Genomic DNA, 26,543 nt, shown 5'->3' on the forward strand with positions numbered 1-26,543 from the left:
GCCTCGTCCTAATAGACGGAGAGGGAGTTATTGTAGGCTCTGGGGGGGGGGGGGGGTCCAAAACGTGGAGACAGTTTCCTCTAAACATAGGGGAGCTGCCTCGTTACCTCCATGGAGAGCATAACGAACTAGAGGCAGGTTGCACAGGTTTAAGTAGCTCTCCCGCTGATTGCTTGCAGAAGAGGCCCAGGTGAGGTACAGGAAGCTCCACCCCTAAGGGATGGACAGGAGACCAACGGCCACGGGTGGAAAAACCCCAGACACTCCCACAGACTATGACATATATAAAATTTTTTTTCAAACTAACCCATCTAATAGTGATTAAAGTTTGTGGTATAGAAAACTACTACATGAGAAAGAATATTCATGCTCAAAACAAACAAGTTATAAATAACAAGATCCCCTGTTAAAACTATTTGAGACTATTCTTTATCCACAATGATCCATCAAAAAGTGAGGAGAGTATATTTACAGTTAACACAAAGTGTCTTCTCAAAACAAAAAATACCAATTTTAAATTATGTATTACATTAATTGGCAAAAAATGTTCCTGAATAAAGTATGTAAGTAAACCACTGTGCAGTTCATTTTTGAGAAGGGGTAAGTGGAGTATAGAAGGAATGTAATGACAGCCATTCCAGTAATTACAAAGTAAACATTGTAAAGACTTTATGACAAGGACATTGTCCTTGGATAGACCAATCAGGCAGTGAATAATACTTTTAGCTTTTGGATCATTTTATACAGGGAGGCCTTTCTGTACAGAGTTGGCATGTTATTTCCGTGCCTGCATGGGTTCTGTCTCGGTGCTCCGGCTTCCTCCCACAGTCCAGAAACATGTTAAGTTAATTGTTGATTCTAAACTTCCTGTAGATGAGAATTTGATTTGACCATTAATGGTTGTCTTTCTCTGTTGGCCCTGCATAGAATGGTGACCTGTTGAATGTGTACCCCTTCTGTCCCAGGGCAGCTGGTGTAGGCTCCATCAGCCTGCAACCCATAACTGTTTAAGTGGTTATGGATGATTTTGCATAATTGACCAATAGCTATGGGCATGCTACAACAGTAAAAATGTAAAGTAGCATAATTCAGTAATTTCAGTAATGAGAAGCTTTGATGCATGTAGCTTAAAAGAAACACCCAGCCTGCAAAATGTGCAAACTGAAATCACTGTACACAAGATTAGGATCATATTATTTTAGGTATATTAAAAGCACATCTAGGGACAGGCGTTGTAAATTTGATTAGGTTATAAATGATGCCATGTTGTGCAGCAAGGTTCAGGATACTTACTTAACTGTGTAACTGTGCAATACTTATAAGAATTATAACAGGAATGATTTCATCAGTAGAAAATGTGTAAAATTGGAAAAACAACATATGGCTACTGGGAAAAGGAACATGGGAGTTATATCTAACTCAACAAAAGGCAAATCCCTAGAAATATTTAAGTCCACCTTTCTCTGACATGTAGCCTAATATTCCAATACCTTTTACAATAGTATTAAAACACACTACAGCTACTTAATATTTTCATTTGGAGTGACCTCAGTGGTCAGGATTAGAAATTAGTTAGTACATCACACCGACAGGTCAGGGTTGAGCAGTTAGGATACAAAGTCAGAGAGGCAGGACTGAGATGGTCTGGATATGCGCAGAGGATGGATAGCTATTGGCGGGCAAATTCGATTGACCCTCAAGATAAAGATGCCAAACACGAGTAAAACACATCTCTAATCATACATGTTCTTGAAAGACTTCAAACCGTTTTATTTTCTCACGCGCACCTCCCAGTGTCAAACTAAACGGTGTCCACGTGACCTCTCACCTGCTCCACCAGCAGTCCCTGCTAGTGACTCTAAACTGGTGCTGGCACGTCTCCAGCTACAAAAACTAAACAGATGTCCTCTGCGTGTTGCTGCCAGCGGGTCAGATACGAGAGAAAAACAGGGAGATCAAAAACAGGTAAGGGCAGAAGGTGAGCCGTGGGATGACATCATCACCATCCTCACGCTCCACGCGCCTCGTGCCCAGAAGGCGGCGGCATCGGGCTGAGCAAACAGCGTGATAAAAGCGCTACGTCACATATTGGAGCGGAGAGAGCTGGAGGAGATGGCATGGTATCGCGAGAGCGGTGTACCGCGACCGCAGCGCTGGATGGCGCTGATGGGGGCTGGATGCGCCCACGGCTCGCCCTCTCTCCCGTTAAGTCACACGGTAGGACACGCGATCGGACGGAGACTGGCGGCGACAGCAGCCGGGGTGAGTAAAAACCTGCACACTGCGCACCGCACGGGCTGCATCACCGCTACAAAGACCGGGTCGAAACGCATGTGACCGCACCGGACAGAGTAGGTGTGCGTGCGTCTCTCTTTTGATATTTTGAGAGGAGGCAGTCAGCGTGTCAGCCAGATGTGATCACCCCCCCCCCCCCCCACCACCAGATGCGCTCTCGTGACAGTCTCAGAGGATGGCTATCTTTTTCTTCCCCATCACCATAATCTCCATGATTATCATCACTACTTTCATCATCATCATTATCATCATCATCATCAGGAGCAGCAGCAGGGGCGGGATCGGAGCTCGCTCTGTTGCTCTGTCTCGTGTCAGTTTTATTATTTTATCAGGTGGTCTCGGGTCAGTAATTCTCTCTGCGCAGCTGCTCTCCCTCGTGCTGCACGGCGCTCACAGCTTTAATTAGCCTTCCCCATCAAACCAGCCCCGGGTTCGTTTCTCCAGAGTTACAGGTGTTATTGCTCAGGTCGTCCCACTAAGTCCACTCAGGTAAGCTACATGCCACTACTGAGCGCGTGGCTCCTGTGCGCCAGAGCATGTTTTGGCGTTGGCAGTGTTTTTCGTGTACTTGTTGATAGATGGATGACCGAGAGACCGCGGCTTTTTACCGGGACGGATTCACGCTCCGCTGTCATCGCTCGGGGTGGGGGTCTGTAGTGATTTAATGTTGCGGCTTCGATCTGCGTGATTGATGACTTTGGCCCGCATCAGCGCCGGCCCTCAGCACCGTCACATTATAGAGACGGTGACACAGCCTTCTGCCGCGTGCCTCGCGCACGCACACACGTGAATACCTTAGAAAAAAAGGGGGAAATAGGGTACAGGCTGCTGGCAGTTCTCCTTGTTTTCATATAGGCTTGTCATCACGCAGGAGCACGCAGACTTGTTTTTTGTGTGTCTGTTTTGCATTCTGGTGACTCCTGAAGTCCCAACTTTTATGCTTTGACCCGAAACCTGCAAACCTTGCAGAGATGAGCATTGGTTGAACAGGATGAAGCCTCCACATGAGGAGTTCAGATCCCACTCTCTCTCTCTTTTGTGTCTCTCTCTCTTGCACTCAGAAGCCCACCGTCACCCTCCAAACTGAGCTGAAATGTCGCCTTGACATTTAAGTTGGTCTTTCTCATCAGTTTTTGTTTTCTGGAGATGAAAAGCTCTGCAAGGCTCCAAATTTAGTTGAAGTTAAGGTTAATATAAACATAAGGGTCTATGTATTAATGTCATCCCTGCTTATTTGCTGTCTACTCATGGCCACTCTCACTATTTCAGTTTAAAAACACCATCTCAAAGCCGTATCCTTATATGCACTGATTTTTCTGTGTTTTTATGACCTGATTGCTTTGATGTTGTATGCTGTGACACACTCCAAGCGGCAGGGATGCAGCGAAAGATAACTCTGACTGTTTTGTCTTTATTGCCCCCAAACACAAAGCCAGAGAGACATGCTGGCTTCCCCTCTGAGAGAATTTACTTTGCTTTGGCATTATTTAAGTACTCAAACTAATCAGGGCGATTTATGTGACTGAGCAGCTTGACATGTGATATGAACATCCTCAGAGCTAAGGCTAAAGGTTTTCTTTCATGCTTGCATTTAACTTTGAGTTTTGGGTCTGTTTTTAGGTTGCCTTTATTAACACTAGGCTCTCTGGGCTTTACAGAGCATAGGCCTGTGTGCTGTTGGCGTTTCAGTTAAAGTGTTTCTGCCTCTGTGGTTAGAGTTGGATCAACATGCATGCGATTATAAGAGGATTGAGGTATAAGGAAGAGGAGATTAAAGAGAAGATGAAGGAGGAGAGTAAAGACACGACACGCTTATATTGCATGTCTCCCATGACCTTTACCATCCGCTGGAGTGTTCTTTCTCTCATTTTCCCCATAGTTGTTTGTTCAGCGTAATGTCCCACTTATTCCTCTCCTCTCTTTCTTTTCCCTTCTTTTGCCACTTTTTCTCCAAGTCTGCAGTGCCCTTTTCTATTTTTCTTTTTCTCTTCTTCAATCTCTGCCTTGTCTTTTATGATCTCATCTTTCCTTTCCTTTCCTTCTTTTGGTTTCCTTTTCTATCATTGTTTTTCATTTAGTTCCTTTGTTTTCTTTTCTTTTTTGACTTCCTATTCATTTTTTTCTTTTCCATTTGCTTCATTTCATTCCTCTCCTTCCTTTTCATTAATGTCCTTTGCTTTCTTTTCTTTAACTTCTTAATTTTTCTCCTTTCCTTTCCTTTTTTGATTTTCTTACCTTTCCTCCCCTTTCTTTTCTTTTTCTAATTTTCTTCTTTATCTCCTTTCCTTTCTTTGATTTCCTTATCTTTTCTCTCCTTTCTTTTCATTTACTTACATTGCTTCCTTTTCTTTTTTCTTCTTCCTTTCCTTTCCATTCCTGTCCTCCATCAACCCTGAATGCCGTTTCTCGTTCTCTTTTCTCTCTCTCACCAAAACCGCAAAAATCGCACATGATTCCCAGAATGCATTGTAAATATTGATGGTTATGTAATAGCCTAAATATTAAGCAAATATTCACCACTCTTCTTATTTTCTACTAACAGGATCGGGTGAGCTCATGTGCACAGCTATAATGGGTCGTGTGTGTGTTTTTGTGCGGGTGCATGCAATTACATGTATTATTTCACATGTAAACTTTAATGTTGCAGAGTGTGATCAGGAAAATAACCTTGAAGCTTTAAAAAAAAAAGACCCACTTCTCGGTAATATGCTTACACATGCAGCGACACGTGCTCATACAGTATGTTCATACACACATACACACACACATACACATGAAACACACAAATATAAGTTTAGAGCGGGAAAGAGGGGTGAGAAGGAGAAGCACGGAGGGGAGGATGAACTCTGGGCTCTCCCTATTGTCAGCCGGGGCTATTTGAAGTTACACATAACCCAATTACAGGGAAACCACTGTGTGTGTGTGTGTGTGTGTGTGTGTGCGCGTGTATGTGAGAACATGCATGTGGGGTTTTTTTGGAAACTGAAAGGAAAGAGACAGAGATGAATGGTGGGAGAGAAGTGGAGAGAGTGAATGAAAATGGAAAATAGAGGTCAGTGGAAGAAAGTGAGAAGCAGAGAACAGGAATGAAGTGAATGGAAAGGAGTGAAGAAAGTGCAGCCAAAGGACAAACAAAGGCAGCGTGTAGTTTCTGAAAGATCGAGTCTTTCTTTTACAGCAATATTTAAATATACTTCTCGCCTGTAGGTTTGCTTCAGAGGGAAGAAGACAGCGTCAGAGGCAGGCTATTGTCCTTGGGGACAGTATCAGCTCTTTGTTCAGCTTGCTTGACACCAGTGTCACTGTCACCAAGCCATACTAACCCACAGCAGAGAGGGAGAGAGAGAGAGACAGCAAATAGTGTCAAGTAATACCCTCCCAGTCAGTTTTTAAGATGGGAAATACAACTTAAAAGGAAAAAACAGGATAAAATGAGACAGTTTCTGGTTGCCTAGGTAATCATCTAACAATATTTACCATCCTGCCATATCAGTCGGTGGTTTGCTTATGCAAACCGGCAACTGTACGATACATTTGCAGTTATGGGGTGAACATTGTTGACCATTGGCAGTGCAGACCGTGGGCGAGGTATGAACAGCCTGTTTGTGGGCTACTCTTGGTTGTGTTGTTGCTGGTCTGTCAGCCAGCTGCAGAAGAGCAAAGTTCTAACAGTAAACTAGCTAAAGTGGAACTGAGTGATAAAAACAGTGAAAAGTGTCCTGGCACTCCCTGAACCTCTTTGGCCCACTTGCCAACCAACCAGCATTCGATCTACGCATAGCCGAGCTACATGCTGTTGGGTTTTTGGAGGACTTCACAGGAGCATGCTTGCGTAGGTTGAAAAGCCCTCTTCATAGGCTCTCATCAAAATGACACAATCGTGGTACTGGAAAACAAGCATATCTTAGGATCCAACTGTTGCTTGATGACGCCAGATACCGCTGACTTTCTGTGATCTCTGGTTGTCATGAATCGCTTCCTCTGCGTTCAACATAAATAAATACCAATATTCACCATCAGTTCCACTTGGGACTTGTCATTCATGTGAATGTAACCATATACTGTATTTAAAAGACAAAGACACTGTGACATCATCTGTTGGTTAGTGAAGTTTCGTTGTGAAGGCCCAAACCGAACACTTTTGTCATTGCCATCTTGGTATTTTAAAACTGAGATAGGATGTTTCTGTGAAACTGAGAGTCACTGCAGGCTCATTTAGTAGAGACTTGTCAGACACAAAGGTAGTCTTGCCAACAAGCTTCCCCTGCTTCATTATATTTTTGTAATCAGAGGAGTCAGCCATGGTAGACAGTTTTAGACCTAAAAATATTCGATTTTTAGGTCTAAAACTGTTTAAGAGGTGCGTGGGTTCTCTCTGTTAGATTATTTGTTGAGTCTACATTGGCTGTAGAGAGGAATACAAGCTGTCTTTCTGTATTAGCCCTGGGACAGACTGGTGACCTGTCCAGGGTGTACCTTCTCGCTCTATGACATTTGTGAAAGGCCCCAGCCCCCATGGCTCCAAATTGGATAAGTGGAAGAAAATGGATGGATGTTGTTGTTCTGCATCCTTTAAACGTATCACTCAGTCTTACTCTGCAGATGGAGCTCTTTCAGTTCTGACAAAACTGCAAATGTTCAGATTTCCAAGCAATTTAAACACATTTTAAGGACTCGAAATCTTGCTGACTTAAAGCTTGGCCACTCCATCTGTGTAAAATGCGATCACAAGCTTCAGAAGAGCTACTGATGTATAATTTGCTCAGATTGTAGTGCGCTTATTGCTTCCAAGTTTTTGGCAACAGTTTGGGAAAGACACCGCCTGGTTTGAACACGACAATAGCCCTGTTCACAAAGTGAGCTCTATTAATAGTTTTCCTACTTGGGTGTAGAAGAGCCAAACTGGCTCTGTGCACAATCCCAACACCTCTGAGAGAGCTGTGGGCCAGACGTCATCACCCAACAGATACAGACGTCACTGAAGTGGCTGAAAATCTGAAGAGTAGCGGTAATAGCAGTGTAGTAATACCCAGGGTTTTTGAATGTGATGCAGAAAAATATCACGACTTTTAATGTTAAATATTAATATATTTAATATTTTGGCCATATTATAACATTTTCTATTATCTGATTTCTCTGGAGGTTGTCGGTATAAACAAAAGGGAGCACACTGCATTTCTGCTTCATAAACTGCTTGTTTTTAATGTAATTTTACTTGGTTTGATTGTTTTTTCTTGCATGAATTCTTTAAAGATTAACATACTAAAAAAAAAATCCCTCTAAGGACGATTCTCACCTCATTACATGTGAGGTTAAAAAGGCTTGGGGTCCACAGTTTGACTAAAATTACCATCCTGACCTTCTCAATAATAAAATAATTTTTATTCCTAATTGGAAAACTAATGAAGCCCAAGTTAGCTGAATAGGGAGGAGGGACATAGAAGTGTTGATATGTCCATTCAGTTTTTCCTGGTCGATACATCATAGCTCACATACTTTGAATGAAACCCAACGGCTATAATACAGACCACAGTGAAGCTGTGGACTTTTTTTCCCAAAGCAAAGAAAGATGGAAAGAAGTCTTAGAACAGGACTGAGATTAGAAGAGAAAATTCAATAAAAGCTTGCTGTATTTGCCATACAGTGTCAAATGTTGACGTGACAGAGCGACAGAATAGCAGATGAACGTAGAGGAATGTTTTTCATCGAATGTTAACATTTATATGGATCAAAGACGAGGCTCCACAGTGCACCGGGGACCAAACAGGCATCCATCCATCCGTCAGATTCTGTCCTTGGATAAACTTCTGCAAACCTCCTGCGTATCACTTGATGAGCTGAAGTAAAGCTGAAAAACAGGAAGAAGAGTAAAAGATAGATAAAGGACAGAAGAAGACGAGACAGTTCAAGAGAAAGGGACATCAAAAATATTATTACTGAAAGCAATGTATTATTAACAGCACTAGTGGCAGTAGTGGTAATAGTTTATTAGTTCTAGTGCTAGTATAATGGAGGCTGGCATTGATGGAGCCACTACACAGGTCTACATGGGACAGTGGACAGCTGTGTGCGTTCAGGTGTCATTCATCAACAGCGTTGATACTAGTTGAACAGAACAGAAGATTTCAATAGAGTTAAACTACTATTAAATCAATTTTTTCATTCATCAAAAGTGCTTTTTATTCATCTTGATTGTTTTGGTGTGAGTTACCCAGTTTTTGAGATAGAAATGAATGCCTTCTCGTGTATATGATGGGAGCAGATGGCCTTTTCCTTGCAGTTCTCAAAAATAGGAGTGAACTGTTCCTTTAATTGAATGGATGATGAATATCATTCAAGTAGCTACACAGAGAAAAGATCTAGTACAATAATTGCGCTCCTACATCATTGTGTGCTTTGAAGGCATTTGTTTAAGCTCAGCTCTCTTAAGTTTATTTTAATCACATTTGCCGTTGCAACACCTTGATACTTTTCTTTTTAGCCACTCTGAATCTTTGGCATGCAGAGAAATTCATGGTCGACTTGATGATAGTGAGGCATCCAGGATCAGTGGCTACAAAGCAAGTGCGACTCATCACCCCTCTGCCTCTGTGCATGACAGGTGCTTTGACATTTTCGCACTGATATGCTGTGTTTGGTTTTCACCAAACAGTGCTGTGCATTATGGCCAAAGATATTAACTCTGGTTTTGTCTTTCCAGAAGACAGTGTTCTTGAAGTTTTGCGGCTTGTTCAGATACATCTTTACAAACCAAAGTTGTTCTGCCACATTCTTTTTAGAGAAAAGATATTTTCTCCTGGAAACCTGTTATTTTGCAGATTCTCTGAGAATTGCACAGTCAGACTTCGGGGTCCACTCCTGCCAACTGTCTTGAATGGCTTCCAGTTGTGGATAAACTTTAAGGAGAATGGTGGACTTTAAATTGTTTTCTAATGGCCTTACGACGCTTCCCACATTGATAGGTAGCGCTTAGGACTTAGTTCTTTAAGCTCATTACTGATGTCTTTGCCCCATACCTTTGTGTTAACACACACCTTTATGCTCCAGACCTGCAAACTGCCAAAACCTCAGCTTTTATAAAGGTCGTCACACTTGCTAAAGATCAGCACCGCTATTATCAACACCAGCATCTACTTTCTATGGAAGCAGTAAGGGTGTACTTACTTTTTCTCTCTGCAATCCTGTGGAAATGACTGTGGTGAGAAACTGGCTTTTGCAGATTGTTGTTAGACATCAGAATGAAGTACAAGTTGATCATTGTGGTGAGTAATCACCCTGTAAGACACAGGCAGCTGGCTTAGGTCATGCCAACTGCTAATGCTGTAATGATGTTCCTGCCTACAACAGGTCAGTGAACAACAATATCAGCTAAATGTCAGGCACATGCACTAGAAAATGTTGAAGCAACTTATACATCCGAATCCTCCTTTAGGGAGAGATTTACTAAACAAGGCAAAATAGCATGTGAGTGTGATTCCCAAATAGCACTCATAGGTGGGGTTACTTTTATGGGTAATTGATAAAAGCTACTGTTTTCTAAACCCAGCTGCAGACAATTCATCTCAATATGAAGCACAAAAAATAAGATATGCCATTTTGTGGCATTAAATATTGGTGCAATTAGCAGAATTGCGTGTCGCAAATCTTAATAAATCATTTTGCACTCTTCAGTTAAATGTTGTCCTCTCTAAGTTTTGTGCCTTGAGAAAAGAACTCCCAGAAATACATATGCAACAGGGTCAGTTACAAAAATCTTCCCACCTCTTACATGCAGCCTTGCCACTTTTCACAGCAGAACCCAACTTGCGGTGGTGCAGCAGGAAATCTGGCCCTTAGTTTTCTCTCAGACTGCAGCAGAACCCGTTGCTGATCCTCAGCTTCTGAAATGCTCTGTAAATGTAAAATGGATGCTAATGCACTACTTAAGAAAAAGCTTCGCTGAAAAGTTATTAAATTTAGAAATCTGCAATCTTACCACAACACCACTGAGAAATGTAGTGAAATTATTAGTAGAGCACTACAGCCCTCGCTGCTTATTTGTATCAGAAGCTGGCAGAGATGGATATCTGAAAATGACTACTGACTGCTGAGAAAAGGTGACTGCTCACTCTGTGACAACTGCCTCATGCTCAAAGCCAGGTTGCGCTGACTTCCACCAAGTTGATAAGGCGGACATGAGGTCACAGGTTAGTGTCTTGGTGCACGACACAAAGAGTGTCCTCACCTCAACATCGCACGTGGAAAATCTCCTCCATCTGTCTGTGCTGTATCCACAGGTCCTGGTTTCCTTATGCCTGCCAGTGCGGGGTCAGGGAATTTGAATGACTTGTGCCTTGACTCACTCTGGCTTCCAGGAAGTCTCTAGCATCAATACACATCATCATCATCACTTGCCAGCCCCATGTGTGAGTGTGTGTGTGTGTGTGTGAGTGTGTGTGCGCTATCTCAACCAGTGCAGCACAGTGTGTCTCTCTGTAAAATCACATGGTTCGGCTTTTCCCCCGCGTGCCTGCTGCTTGGCCTATTTCCATGGTAACTAGCCGAAGATGTGGGGACACACAAACGCATGAGCACACACACACACACACACACATGCACACACGCATAAACAGCACTTGTGCGAAGGCTTGCCAGAGCGATCTCGGCTGTGTGGGGCTGTAGGGTGCAGTCAGAGAGAGGATGTGTGATCACACACTCTACACAGGCTCAGCGGGACACACACACACACACACACACACACACACACACACACACACACACACACACACACACACACACACACACATGCACACTGTATGCTGAGAAAGAAGCTCAGAATGCTGTTCTGTAGAGAAAAAAATGGCACACCAAATCCCTTTTTAAATCCTCAGGCAATTTGGATTTGTTTGTTAAGGGATAAACGTATATAAGAGATAGATAGATAGATAGATAGATAGATAGATAGATAGATAGATAGATAGATAGATAGATAGATAGATAGATAGATAGATAGATAGATAGATAGATAGATAGATAGATAGATAGATAGAGTTTGCAGTAGAACTCTGTGACTGTGACAAGTGGATGAACTGACAATGTTGCTGCCTAACAGTTGCATAATGTTTCCTTCTGTATTCGCTCTGATGCATTTCACTTGCCATCCTTGTCACGATGTCCCCTCCCCAAGCTCTATCCCACCCCCCATCACCCCACCCCACTGTTACCCATCCCATGTGGCCATCGCCATAGCAACTGCCCACGCTGCTCACCTGCTCGCCGCAGCATCCCTGCGCCCTCTGGCCTCTCGCCAAGGGGGTGCTGTGGCAGTAACGCAACCCAGCAATCAGGCGAGGGAGCATTGCCAAAAGTGGGGAAGCTATAGGGGAAGGAAGGAAGGAAGGGAGGGAGGGTGGAGGGGGCACTGCGGATATGCTAGCTACTGCCCTGTGGTGTTATGCAACTTCATGTACACACACACCCACGCACACATATTGTAGAGTAACAAACACACAGATTGCCTTTTTTTTATCATCTCACACACGCATGTTTAGAAGCCGTGCATATTGATGCTTGAACCAGCATAAGCTCCAGATAATGTCCCTAAGTACTGATTATGAAATGACATAACAGATTTCTTCCTGTGTCCTACCACTGATGCACTGCTACCCTCCCTCATATTATTGTGTTCGTATGATGTTTACATGATGGCAAAGCAACAGCCTTTACCGCCTTTTTAAAATTTGCTGGTTTAAATGTATTTCATTATTTTATTTTGCCTTTTTTATGTGTTGATGCCATAAAAGAGGCCAAGACAGATTTCAGAAGTATACAGTGATCCGCCATTACATTGATACCACTGACATGTGAAGGGAATGACATTAATCATCTTGTTACCACGCAGAGTTCTGCTAGGAAACCTAGTCCTGGCAATCATGTGTATGATACTTTGACACAAACCACCCACTTAATCATAATTATAGACCAAGTTCACCCTCCAACATCATATGGCCTTGCAAAAATTGGTTGTAAATGTCTTGCAGAGTTCCCAACCTGCAACCCATGTGACCCAAAGGATCTACTTAACATGTGCAAGACAATAGGTGTGTTCAACCTGATATCGCGGCAAAACGTGGGACTATTCCCATGCCATGAGACTGGGTTGGTATGTTGTGACTATTGGGCCACATCTAGTCTCAAAGTCTGAGCCAAAGTGCCAAAGTATCCTGATTAGGACCAAATGTTGCTGCTATCTAGGTTAAAGTTGCAGTTTTGCTTTGAGTGATCGAATGTGGTGATTACTTGTTCATGTTGTTTCCATGCTAGCGTGTTGTAATAAGTATAAAGGCAATAGAGGGAATAGTTATCAGTGATATTCTTGTATCTGCCAAACAAACTCTCAGGAGGGGTAGACCAGTCTCACTTTCATTTATCTGGTTAACACCCTGGAACAGAGTTTATTGTTTAAGTCTTTACAAGTCCTCGTCATTTTTTTTCAGCTGCATTGGTACTAAAGGAACATCACTCTGTCTATGGAGTCAACAGGATTTAGTACCACAGTTGTACCTGTTGGTAAACCTGATAAAGGTTCTTGTTGCTCGTTGTTGTGTGTGCAGAGTCCTAACAGGTTGGTCTTTGTGTCTTGCAGGCAAAGTAAAAGAGGAGAAGAAAGCATCGACGGAGTCCCCACATGGGAGCAGCAGCGCTGTCTAATCCATGTGACAGAATCTGCCAAAGGACGCTTTGGAAACGTTCTCATGTCTTTAAACACAAACTGCTAAATCCGAGGAGCTAAAAACAGAAAAACAAAAAGCCAACCGCTGGCTCATGCAAGTGGACAGATTTTAAAGTAAAAACACGGCTGGAGAGGGGCAGGGTTGTATGGGTGCCAAATCCCCGTCTAAGACACACCGCGTCTCTTCAATCTACGGCCGCCACCTCCCTCCTCTTCCTCCGTCCATTTTGTCCTCCTCTGCTTTTCTCTCATTCTCCCTCGTTCTCTCTCATGGGAGTGACATAGAGGCCGTTGTTTGGTCTGCTGCCCCGCCCCTTCTCCGCCTTGTCGTGGAAACGGGGGCGTCCAGGTAGTGATGTCGTGGAAGAGGAACTACTTTGCGTCGGGCGGTGGAGCGGTAGGTGGGGTGCAGGGGCTGGTGACCCCGAGAACCATGACCTCTATCGCACCCAGCAAAGGCTTGAGCAACGAGCCGGGACAGAACAGCTGCTTCCTCAACAGCGCCCTGCAGGTCAGTCAGATAAACACATGCACAAGCATTTTCTGGGCAGAAAGTTTTAGGCGTTAAAATGTTTTTCATGGAGATTCTTACGACTAAAGCAGTATTCAATGGCACCTGATCTTAATCCACCTGCATGAGTAATTGTCACACTAGTTCAAGTGCTCTAAATTCGTAGGTTTTCTTAGAAGTTAAAAAAAATCTGACTTTATTTGATTATCTGTCACTTTAACTTGTCTGCTGTTCCATTTACCTTCCTCTAAAATATGTAGACTCTGTAAGAAAAGCTGCATTTTTATCTATAGTGATAAAGAATAATAAATTACACAGCTCCAAATACTTTCTGGCTGCTTAACAACTCACTCTTCTATGTAAGAAAAGCACAAAATACAGGTGATTATTTCTCCAAATCTGTGTTTCTCTGAAAGCCTTTACAGTGAAAATGTTTCAGTTTAAGTTTGTGTACTATTGGCAAAAAATAGCAACTACTTTCTTATATAAAAACTCATTTTTCAACATCTGTGTCTATATTTTCACATTTAGGACATAATGCACAATGCTAACACACACTTTCATGAAGCCTGCAGTAAATTACTCTTAAAGCGCGACGGGGATGAGATTAGTGCCATATTAACGAGGGTTTGCGTGTTTCGGTTGGTTTTGGCATGGCTGACCGTCTGGCTTCAGTGTGGACATCCAGTCTGAGTATGTGGATGCTTATGCTGTGCTGCTGCATCTCCTCACACACACACACACACACACACACACACACACACACACACACACACACACACACACACACACACATAAAGATTGCTTCCCTCCTCCCAAGACTTCCAGCTGGCACAAACATACCTGCCCTCACATGAACACACACACACACACACACACACACACACACACACACACACACACACACACACACACAGTAAATACCTCTTGAGTACTGGCTTGAAAGAGAGCGACGGAGAGAGAGAGAGAGTAAGAAAAGAGAGAAGTTAGCTGAAGAGGGAGGGGGGTGGCGGGGCAGAAGCTTAGGGAGAGTCGGAGAGAGCAGAGGGATAGATGTGAAGAGGAAAAGTTGCTGAAGGAGGAGTAGAGAAGAAAGGGATGAGGAGTATGCAGTATGAAAAAACCAAGGAGAAGACCGAAGGGGATGCCGCTCAGAGGTATAAAGGAATTAAAGAGTCCAATAAGGTAAGAAGAAAGAACAGAATGTTTGTGAAGAGCAAAGAAGGGAGTGGGGGGAGAGGGAGAGAGATGAAAAGACAAAGTGAAGGACATATAGTTTGGTTTTTTTTGCGAAATAAAGAAAATGCCTCAACAGAGGCATGCAGTGCAGCTTCAGCACCAAAGGAAGTGGGCCACTTCAAGGACACACACACATGTGCACACACATGCACACACAGAATGGGGAGAGGATGTTTTTAGCAGGACACAGATGAGTGAGGATAAACTGAGGCAGTGTTAAAGAACTGAGCTGCAGTTGGCAGTACTTTACTGTGTGTGTCTGTGTGTGTGTGGGGGGGTGCTCATGTGGGCGTTTTTGCTTGTATTAACTGTCTGTTGGCAGGTGAGATTAACAATTAGACATCAGAGTTCAGCTTTACAACTTGCTTCATCAGCAGTTATCCTGCAACCAAACATTATTGTTGCAGAAATTATTTTAGTTTTTTTTAATGTAAAAATGTACAAATGCCACGTCTCTAATAGGGAAACATTTTATTTTTACAGAGCCCTACATTTTCTGCCTGAAATCCAAAAATATTCTTTTTTTTACACTGAAACAAACCATTATCACATATTATTTATTCATTTATGTTCATTTATTTCATGAATATTTATAAATCACGTTTTTAAGATCTTGTTAACATTAAAAAAAACACTGTCAACCAGTCCATTCAGCAGCTAGCTGTAAAAAAAAGCTTTGCTCTTTGTTCTGTATAGTGTCTTACTGCTATTGTGCATCGATACTAAGTGAGATACTCTCTCTCCTGCTCCTCAAGGCCCCTTGGGCAAAGAAGTTAACCTCCTGCTGCTGCTGCTGCAGTGGAGCTGCTGTGTGACAGCAGCTGCATCAGTGTTTTTTTTTTCTGTATCAATTTATGTAGTATAATGAGCGAGGTGCTCCGAGGTAAAGCGCATGTTCAGCAACTTTTCATTGTGTAAACACAGGTAAAAAAATATCATAGCTAAAGGATGTATGGATAATGCTGGCTTTGATAAAAAAGAAACATGGGTTCACTCATCAGGCATCAGCGTGCACATGTGCGTGTGCTTGTGTGTGTGTGATGCAGTGGTAGGGAAGAGCAAAATTAAGATTGTAGATGTGCAGCGTTTTCTACATGACTCTTATCAAAAACAAAACATGTCTGTATGGATTGCAAAGTTAAATTTTTTATCATACGCTTGCATTGGTTTTCCTGCAGTTATACAGCTGAAGTGAAAGTAAAGTAAGATTTTTCACACTGCACATTGCTGCAGGACCTGTACTGATGTCAGAGTTCAGCACTACCTGCTTGAATCAGAATCTGACCCTGAACAAGTAGAGACTGCTGTAGCACGCCACACTACTTAATAGTAAAGAAAAATATTTAGTGTGTGCAAACAGACGCAGTATGCTAAATATGCCATGGTGCAGGTCAGCATGCTTTACTGGTCACTCTGATCCTGTCGAGGTGGACGCTCAAGCTTCAGTGAAGAGGTGTTTCCGCTGCCTTTAGTCTGTCTGTCAGCAAGATTATTCTGAAAATTCCCAGCCTAATTCCTTGAAACTAGGTGGAAGTGATCCTTCTAATTTTTCACGTATTCACCATCAGGGAACGCTAAGAATAAAGCCAGCCGAGTTGAGGTTGTGGCTTAGCAGAAAAAATTCACACAGTTCTTGCTGACTCCTAAGATTTTTGCAGTTTCTGATTGCACTCAACTCTAACATTTTGACATTCTCTAGCTTCTGTTCAGTGGGCATACAGTCAAAGCTAACGCTAATGTTCAGCATTTGGACATTTTATTGCAGAGAAACTTCCATAAAAAATCAAAGTAATGCACTGATTCTTTAGTTCCTTGGTTGCTGTGAGTGCACGAAGACTCTTATGTTCACTCTGACTGCCAACAGCAGAACATTTGTAGCTGAGACGTTTTATAGTTACAGACTCTGGCAAGCAAATAAAGAGGCCGGAGTGCAAGGTAGCTGCTTATTCTTTGTTTGAGGCTGTGCCAAACTAGCCGCTACGTGAGCGTTATGGAAATGTGTTACATAGTGACACTGATAAGTCATAGAAGAAAAGCCTGGACTGCAAACAAGGGATTGGAGGTAGTTTAGCAGCAGTGTTTTCTTTGGGAGACAATGTCTCCTCTTTGTGTTGACTTGTAACTTTGAAGGAATTTGCTTTTTTTAAATATTCAAATAACAGGAGAAATTTAGCATGGTTGTTATTATTATGCCAGTAGCCCTATAAGGCAATATACAAAAAACACTCAAAAAGAAAACATTACTCAATTTCAAGGTCTAGCGGTGGGGACAAGTTTGAGGTTTGCACTTGTTTGAATATGATCCTAGGAACCAGACAACAAAACAGGCTTTTGAAGCATTTCCGATATTTGTGATTTGATGCAAAAGGCAAACTCATCACTGATGCAGGGGGAATTAAAACGAAGGGCGTTTATTGAAAGTCATCATTTAATGAAAGAATTCAGAGCAGGTTTGAGTGTTGGAGCAGAGCTCAGTTGATGATTAAACTTGAGAAATAAAATCAGCATTGGGAAGGTAGAGCAAAAAATTGTAGTGTGGCTACAATTGTATGTAGCTTAAGAACTATTCAAAAGGGCCGCGAGAGTTGAGGCTCAGGTGTGAAATGTGTGGTTTTCAGGGTTTTTAATCGGTTTTCAGCGTTATTTTGTTATCGTTTTTATCGTTAACTCGGTTTTCCTGGGTCTTTTCACGTGTGTTATGAATAAATCTTCTTTTTTTTCGGTACCGGTACTAGTTTTATTTTGTTGTATTTATCCGCGACACCTTAAAGGCCGGTCCGTGAAAATATTGTCGGGCATAAACCGGTCCGTGGCGCAAAAAAGGTTGGGGACTGCTGTTCTAAATGACAGATACACGAGTCAAAAGTACAGGATATTATGAACTCGCTTTTGCGATGACAACAGTATCATGTGTTAAACAAAAAGCACAGGAAATGAGATGGCATTACCAGATGTGGTAATAGGAGACTGGAACAGGAGGAGCTGGGGACATGGAGGGCAGAATTCAGCCAACAGAGTCCTAAGAGCACTTTGAGGCAGGTGGTGCTCCGGTTATCCGATTATGAAGGCCTCCTTATTGTCTTTATTGAAGACTACCGGGGGATGTTTGAATGTGATTGGTATTTAAGAGAGTCAGCTGATGCTGATCAGCTGACGTGCAGGAAATGCCTCAGTGTGACAGTGTTTCCAATTATTAATGACAGCAGCTGTGTGTATGTACATTTTGGAAGCCTTTAAAGTTACAGGAATTTATAATAAGACTGTTTATCAAGGCTTCTAAGTCACAACCCAACGCCATTTATATGTGATGGTAACCTATTTATTTAGCTCTTTATAAGCAAATCAATTGACATTTGTAGGCTTCATTAAAAAGTGGTCACAGAGCTCCACCCACCTGCTGTTTGAACCTTTTGTTTGTAAGGGTCAGCCAATTAGACGCAAGTTAAAGCAAGTGTTCAGACTGATGATTAATAGCACCAAGGCTCAGTGAATTAGAGCTATTTTGAACAGTGAATCATGCAAAACTACTCAAGGTGAGTCCAAGAATGAAAATAAGGCGTTGGGTATTACCATAGTCAGTTCATTTTATGTTGTTCAGGCCATAATGACTCAAAGAAAGTACCAAAAAATGTAATCTATTTGGAGTTTCAACTCACTTTGACTTCTTAAAAAAGGTGAATCTGCATGTTTTTTAAGTAATACGGGAGTTTTGCCAGAGACAGACCACAACCCCCAAAAATTGCAAATCCCATAAAGATGCACACAACAAGATGAGGCAATGAGCCATGAGCTCACACACTGATTTTAACATGAGCATTTAAGCTGTATTATTCCTGTGAATCATGAATAAGTAGAATGGTAAAGATTACATGAGTGTGTGGTACTGTATTTGCCAAAATAACACAGATATAGTGGAATGACACATTAAAGGAGAAAAATCCTGATCCCGTGACCTCTCCTGTCAGGGGTCCTGATGGCCCTGCGTACCCCTGCGGGCCATTCTGCTGGCATGTTTTGGGCCAAATCAATACGACATTGCTGATAGTGATCGCCTTTGTCTCTGATATATGGCAAGGCTCCCCAATCCATAGGGCACAAGGGTTCACTGAATGAGTTGATGAGTATAAAATTGATTGATGCTATGGCCCTTGTTCTAAAGCCAATCACCACCTCTGTGATGTTAGACAGCGGTCTTCACCACCATCATCAAAGCAGCAAAATCTTATAGATGAATAAAGTTTCCTTCCTGCAGTAGACATTCCTTTGATTTGCCACCTGTCTGTATCTACATTTAGCCGCAGCCAATATTGTTGCAGTCTTTCATGTAATCTGTGTAATCTTGCGTTTCTTGACTTTAGCCGAGGCAGCACAAGTAGCCTTACTAAAACTGCACCAGGTCTGAGCAGAAGTGCTGTCTCAGGGAACCATAAATCTCACAAATATGCAGTGAACACATGAGCGTACTTTGTGCAAACTTTTTCCAAGGCATCATAAATCTGGCACTCGTGCATCAGGTATCATCCTGTCACTTATCACACCAAGTAAAGCATTAGCTGATGAGGTCATCGTTTTTGTCATGCATAGAACTGGTGTTTTTTTTTTCCCCCCCTAAGATGTTCCTGCAGTCTCACCATTGTTTGCGAGAGAAAGACAAAGAAATGAAAAAGGGGGAAAAAACGAAGAGGAAGGAAAAACAAATGATACAAATGATAGCAGGGGCGAGAAAGACAGGGGGAGGAACAAAGCGAGGGATGTGCTTAGAGGAGGAGAAAAATGAGATGGATAGATACATGCTGATGAAGAGAGATGGGCATGGAGAGATTGTGCCCTCCTTGTGGCTGCTGCAGTGCTGTGCAGGGAGCCGATTCATCACGACCAAATAAACTACAGAAAGAGGAGGAGAAACAGTGAGGAGGGGAAGATAGAAGGGATACACTGGCGTCAGCATGCAGTCTGTTATCAGCTGTCTTTTCTTTCTTCCACTTATCACTCTCTTTATAAGACACACATTCCAGTGTAATGCTCAGGTTTCTTTTGCAATCATACTGTAAGTGCGTGCAGTCTTGTGCATTTGTTCTGCAGATCTCTGTAGAGGCCTAAGGGACACTGCTATGTTAATATTATCTTTTAACATCATGCTGAATTAATGCATTCAAAGCTCTTTCTTCCAGTTATGCATTGAAGAGAGGGAGAACGGCAACAGCTGGTTTACCTTCCCTTTCTGCAAGTTTTTTTTGTTTTCTCTTTAGTTTCTTTGAGTTTTTTTGCTGGTAGTTTTCCATCGCCATGTCTGCTGACTGTCTTTTATTGCTGAAAATATACAAAGCAGAAAGCACACTCAGTGGAAGCTGATGGAAAAAAACAATTAGCTGAAAATGGCTGAAAGCCATCACGCGCTGCAGACTTGGGTGTTGATTCTCTGCAATCATTTCACATTACTGAAAGTCATTTGATTCAGTTATTTTCAAAGCTACAGTGTGAGTAACCTCTATAAACAGATTTTGCAAATCTGTACGCAGAACTGTTCAGAAAGGACAAGGGAAGAGGTTTACTACCAGAGGTTTCTTGAGGATGGCAGGCTTTGGTTGGATGCAGGTAAACAGATCAGGTTGATGGCAAAAGAGGAAGTCCACTTGCTGAGTGCAATCTGATGTCTGCTTAGCTTTTCAATATGTCATCAGTCTCATTTTCTCTTAAATCAAAGTTAAAATATCACACTAAGCCATGAATTACTGCACTTAACTATAGTTCACGTGGGGTTGAAGCATCCTTTCTCACATATATAAATGATGTATGTACTGCAGGTTTCCACGTTAATACCTGAAAAACATGTTGAAAGAAGTAAAAGAGGATTCCCTGCTGCATCTTTAACTGTCTGTTTGAGCCCATGCATCAAAAGCATTAGTGAGCAGCCTCATCTCTTCAAACACAGAACAAAGCGCTCGTTTTGCCACACTGCTGGGTGCAGATTAAACTCACGGATCTCATTTGTTTTAGATTTTAGTCAAACTTTTTAACTCCAGAAAAACAGAGCACCTGGCCTGCTCTTTTCTTTTCAGCGGTGCTGTCAGTCGCTATTTTTGGCTGCTGTGTACCTGCAAAACCAACATACCAGAAAACATGCTGTGTTACTATGCCAACCTGCAGCCACGAGCTGTCACGCCACCAAACTTAGCCTTACTGCATATTCAAAAATGGTAATTCCACTGATTATGGCGACTGACGCAATTGCAGTTTCTAAGCAGCGAAACCATCAGAAATAAAGAGAACAAATCTTGTGAAAACAGGTCGCTCCAAATCGAGATTTAATTCATATTAATCACGCAATAATTTGGCTGTCCTGGTTTTTAATTTAGTATTTGTTCAAGTTTGGCCTTGTTTTGGTTTAACTGATATTCTTTCTTGTGTTTTTATAGAGTTCATGTTTTCCCAGTGTGTTCTTTCTTTTCTTGTTCCCACTTCCTGTTTTACTCTGGTAATGACTGTGTGTGTTTTTAGCTGCTTTACTTCCTGTTTGCCCTCCTTTGTGATTGCATACCCCACCCTCATTACTTTCACCTGTGTCAGTTGTTTTCAACTTTCTTTATCTTTAATCGACTGCATGTGTGTATAAATTTCCTCACTGTCTGTTCATCTTTTTCCTCTTTTGTTCCATTTTTAATCCCCTGTTTTTATTTTCTAGTCTTTTGCACTTCCTGTATCTCCTTTTTTCATAACAGCCATTAAGGGCTTGCTTTTTGTTATTCAACCTGCCTCTGTGTCCTGCGTTTGCGTCCTTTCTCCCAGAAGTCCTGACAGAAGGTTTTAAATCAGTACAGACAAAGTGCGCACACAAGCAGGCATTTTGCTTTTAGGTGCAGGTAGTATATGATGGCACAAAAGAGAAAAAGTCTCTATTGGATCTTTTTCAAGGACATAGATCAAAGTGTTGCTTTTCCAAGCATGCTTTAAGAACTAAATAATGAAAGTTCAGCTTTTAAGAATTTTTCCAACATACTGAAGCTTTTAAATCAGTAACCAAAAGAAGGGTGTATTCAAACTTTTACTTATTGCTCAATTAACATCTGATTTATGGGTTTTACTTGCGTAACATGGATCTTTGGGCTGTGTGGGTAGTGGAGCAGAATGATTTAATTTTAGATGACATGAATCAAATGCAGTTTCCTGCTATTTCTGATCACTCAATAATCAAAAGTGCATTTTATTTTTTAGTAAATGAAGAGCAAATTAACTAAATGTTTTGCTTTGGCTCTTTGGGAGACTCCAAAATTGCCTTTTTTCAAGAACAACCCTTTGATTAAAAGTCATGTGAAGCACATGAGTTGCAAACAAATAAGAAAACAGATGTGTTAAAAATCTAGCTCTCGGTGATGCAGAGCAGGATCAAACCCGCAGAAATAAATAAAAACAAGAAATTTAAACATGCTGAAGCTCAAAGAAGGAACAAGAGGGAACTGAAATCTAAGGAATAAACAATAAAATTAAGACAAAAAGGGACAAAGGACTTGGTTCCAGTTTGAACACTGGATAAATAATAAATTCATTAACTGTCTTTCAGGTTCTTTGGCATCTTGACATCTTCCGCAGAAGCTTTCGACAGCTGACCACTCATAAGTGCATGGAGGACTCGTGCATCTTCTGTGCTTTGAAGGTAAAACATCCCCTCCTTTTGTCCTCTAATGGCTTGTAGTGGTTTTACTGTAAACCTAAAGCAGTGCCCATTACTCTGCTGTATTTCATTGTGGCAGTTTTCCTGGTTGACAGTTTCTGTTGGTCCATTATGGTCCACAATTCACTTATACTTCAGTTTAATGGTTTAACATGCAAACAGTTTATTATTCCATTACATTTATCTGCCAACCAGTGTAGGGCGACAAAACTATGTTATTGTGTTTTCTTTTCATTGGGTCCTTCCTTTTTTGTTATCACGAAAAGACTAATTACAGTAAATGACAGATAAACAGAGGGAGATATGATGCAAATGAAATAAGACAAACTAATAAACAGCAAACAGAAGATTATTAGAAACAATTAGAGCTGCACACACAGGAATGTTTATTTTTACATGTCCTTATATTCATTTATTCATGCTATATAACAACCAAAACCATTTTGGGTTTTTTTAAGCTAATTAAAGACTAAATTCTTTTATGGATTTACGCAGTGGTCGGGGAAACCTATCTCTTTCAACTCAGCAGGGGGGATTCTTGCAACTGGTTATGTAACACTCTAATACTTTTGATTATTTGCTTTAAAAGAGGGAAAAAAGCACACCAGATGAACAAAAGTTTTAAACACAACCATTTTCAAAGGAGGTTTGGTCTTGGACATTAGCCTCATTGTTACTAAAGGTTGTACCTCAAGGCATGCCATTACAACCAGCATGGTGCTGTCGCCCAGACTTGATGTTCACATTTCTACCAAGAAGCTGAATCCACTGCTGAAGAGAATTCAGCAACGGTTTGCAGATGCAGTTGCAGATTCTTTTAGCCATGATTTTCTTGCCATGAAAATAAGTCCAATTTCTTTGCTACCCTGTTCTCAAAAAGGCTCCAGGACTTGTGCAAAAGAGGTATCTGAAGCAGCAGGAGTAAGAAGCAGCTCAGGTGTTCGTGTATAAAATGAGTATCACAGATTTGTATTTTCATGTCAGATCACTTTAACCCCTTAATGCCTAGTGTATAATATTTGATACATACAGTTTTTGAGACAAAATAAATTGCACAGTACATTTTAAGCAATTTAAAAAAAGGCAGATGTAGGAAATACGATACAAATTAAAAGTCATATATGGAATTATACATATAATTTGTTTTTTAAACAAATTAGTCGGATACTTTAATAAACTGTCCATTATAATAAAACATTTGATTTTTTTTGGCAATTTCATGGTTTAATGGTTCACGCTTTAAAGGGTTCAACACTTACTCTAGTCTATCTCAAGCCAAAGACATGCAATGTATAAGCAGTGCTGCTACATTATATATATTTTTTTCTTGCCTGTATTTGTATGATTTCTTTCCACTTAGTGACCTTTATTCTTTTTTTCTTCTTCAAAAACTATTAAAAACAGCTTGTGAAGATGAGGTTTTAACTTGACAACAAACCTACTAATCTACACAATTTACCTGTTTTGTTATTGGCTGCATTTAAAATAGGCTTTTGCTCATATGCAGTATTTTGTCTTTCTGCACATAGTGTAAAAATACAACATGTGGTTCTGTGAAGAGCAGATTTTATTAAGTGTTTAGAAGCAGCACATTTATAGACTTGTGTACTGGTTAAATTAATTTATCATATTTATATGTATGAATATTTATTATATTTCATCATTTCAGCAGTGGCAAAGTAATCAAACAGAAACAGGGTATCGGTGCAATCGTGAGACCCTCGTAGTAAACGAGTCTTATGCAGCACTGTTTCCGCCATTTGTTGCATCAGTGATGACAAATATGTGTCTGAGTGAAGAGAAGTGCTGTGTGTAATGTGGTGTGGTGTGATTCAGTGTGTGTGTGTGTGTGTAGCGGTGTCGATGTGTGTGTTCCACACGCTGCTCTGTCTCCAGTGCTTCTCTGTAATTAATTGGCTGACTGAAAGCGCTGAGCTAGCAGAGCCCACGCTGGGATACTACACACACACGAAGGTCCTACTTGTATGCCGAACACGCTATGCTGCTACACACGTACGTCTTAAGATGCTCACAAATCTTTCTAACACACACACCTACACACACACCTACACACACCCTCAAGCTTTTTGGGGTGCGGTGCAACAGCTGTAGAAATCAAAGGTATTGTCACCATGCTAAGCGTTTACATTTTCCTGTCAGTTTCCATTAACCGTCCCACCAAAGAACAGATGTAACATTGTTCTTACACTGTGGCTGTAGTCCCTACAGCAGTGGAGATAAAAGTCTCTGAGCAACTAGCCAAAACACACGCCAGATGAACTTTAATGGTTGCTTAAATTTTCACGCATCACATTTAAAGAGCCAAAGACATAAATGCAGATTGTGGATCCTTTTATTTTGGAGGGGGATCTCTGCAGCAGATGAAGGCGCCTGCCTTCGTAGTAAACATAAGTTCAGAGGCTGCCTGTGGCTATCCCCTTAGAAATCACTGCAACATTTTATCTCTCTCAACAACAACACAAACACATGCGCACACTTGGATGCAGATATACCCGAACGCAACACACACACACACACAAACACACACACATGCTGCAATGAGCAAGAAGACAGAGGAAGAAAAAAGAAGGTGAAGAGGAGAAAAACGAGCAAAAGGGAAGCAGAAAGATGAATGAATGTGGGAGTTTGCGTCGATTGCTCCTGCCCTCACACTCGGACTGAGTTCACACACACACACAAACATACATACACGCGCACACACCTTCCTTTCTTACTCACTCTGCCTCATCCCTCCCCCTTCTCCTCCCCCTCCCTCCTTCTCTCCTCCCTCCCTCTCTCTGTAGGGTATATTCCCCCTCCATTCTCCTTGGTGCATTGCTGCAGTCAGCACACACACTCACACCCTATTGCTCTCACTTTTCCGTTTTCCTCTTCTCTCTTTCTCTATTTCCCTTTCTTATTCTCGCTCGCTCTCTCCCTCACTGCGTTACCTTTCCCACTGCCAACCCTCGGCTCGCACACACACAGACCGAAGCCTATTGTTGCCTATTATTTTATAACATGCCCGGCCCACCTGATCACAGCCATCTTGCTAGATCGTGCGTCCACAATTTCAAAAATAACACCTGAAATGAAGAAATCATTAACTTAATAGCACCAGACTAAATCACACTTCACAGCTTCATTAAATGCTTATTTGGCTTAATTAGATCCTAATTTAGGCTAAACCTAAGATTAGTGCTGCAATCAGGCTTGAAAATCCAGTTTAAACTCACATTAATTTTGTTGTGAACTTAATGTTTGAAGTCGGTTGCTCCGTGATTAGGCGCAGGAAGATTAGGTTTGGTGGAAGTGAACTCTCAGCTGTCTGTCAAACAGACTTATTTGCTTTGGCAAATACATTTTGAAGGAACCCGGAGGGTTATTGCAGGGTTCAATGAATCTGACTTTTAATTTGATACGACATTAATAATAATAATTGAAAGCCAGTTTGAGAAATCAAGTCTGTATTATTTATATTTATTTCATTTAGGATTTTTACCACTTCCCCACATTTCATAAAAATAACCTCTAAAGATATAATTAATTTAGGTAAATTGCTTGATGCAAATTAATATATTAATTACTAAAAAAAAAAGTTGCCTGATAAGTTAACTTGTGTTTTCAGAAGCAACTTTTCCCTTTTCTACTGTTTGCTGTTCTTGCTGACTGAAGCTTCAGAAAATTATTGAGCAGCCTCCAGCAAACGCAATTTAATCAAATGAGTGTACGTTTTCCGTCACAGTCTGTACTGAAATGCAACATTTTTCTGTCTTCGATAGATTTACACTTGATGGATAAAATTTCCCTCTGTTCTTTCTGCTGAATCGCCCTTTTGTAATTCAGTCAGGACCACTATAGTCAAAAGACAATTTGTGGTTATAGTTTGGTTTTTGTAGAACAGCACTCAGCACAGAATAGAGCAGACATCAAAGGGTGGCATGAAAGGCAGATTTGAGGTTGAGGTGGGTTGCAAAGTAGCTTGAAGAGAGCAGCAACTGTGGGAAGGCTAGTGCAGCTTAAGAATAGCCCTACAGTATTGTGCAAAAGGCTCAAGCCACCCCTAATTTTTTTCTTTATATAGGAAATAGGTCCAACATGTGCAAACATGGCAATAC

General features: G+C 41.5%; 1 protein-coding gene across 1 annotated transcript in view; it reads left to right on the forward strand.

The window, feature by feature from the left end:
* Positions 1 to 2,101: 2,101 nt before the first annotated feature.
* Positions 2,102 to 26,543, forward strand: part of usp54b (ubiquitin specific peptidase 54b) — a 55,267-nt gene continuing 30,825 nt past the window's right edge. Inside the window, exons 1-3 of the mRNA XM_026178623.1 lie at positions 2,102 to 2,784; positions 12,920 to 13,517; positions 22,315 to 22,407. Coding sequence (XP_026034408.1) covers positions 13,362 to 13,517; positions 22,315 to 22,407 — 249 coding nt within the window. The 5' untranslated portion in view covers positions 2,102 to 2,784; positions 12,920 to 13,361. The remainder of the gene's footprint in view (positions 2,785 to 12,919; positions 13,518 to 22,314; positions 22,408 to 26,543) is intronic.

The sequence above is a fragment of the Astatotilapia calliptera genome, chromosome 8 (assembly GCF_900246225.1).
Source record: "Astatotilapia calliptera chromosome 8, fAstCal1.2, whole genome shotgun sequence".
NCBI classification, from domain to species: Eukaryota; Metazoa; Chordata; class Actinopteri; order Cichliformes; family Cichlidae; genus Astatotilapia; species Astatotilapia calliptera.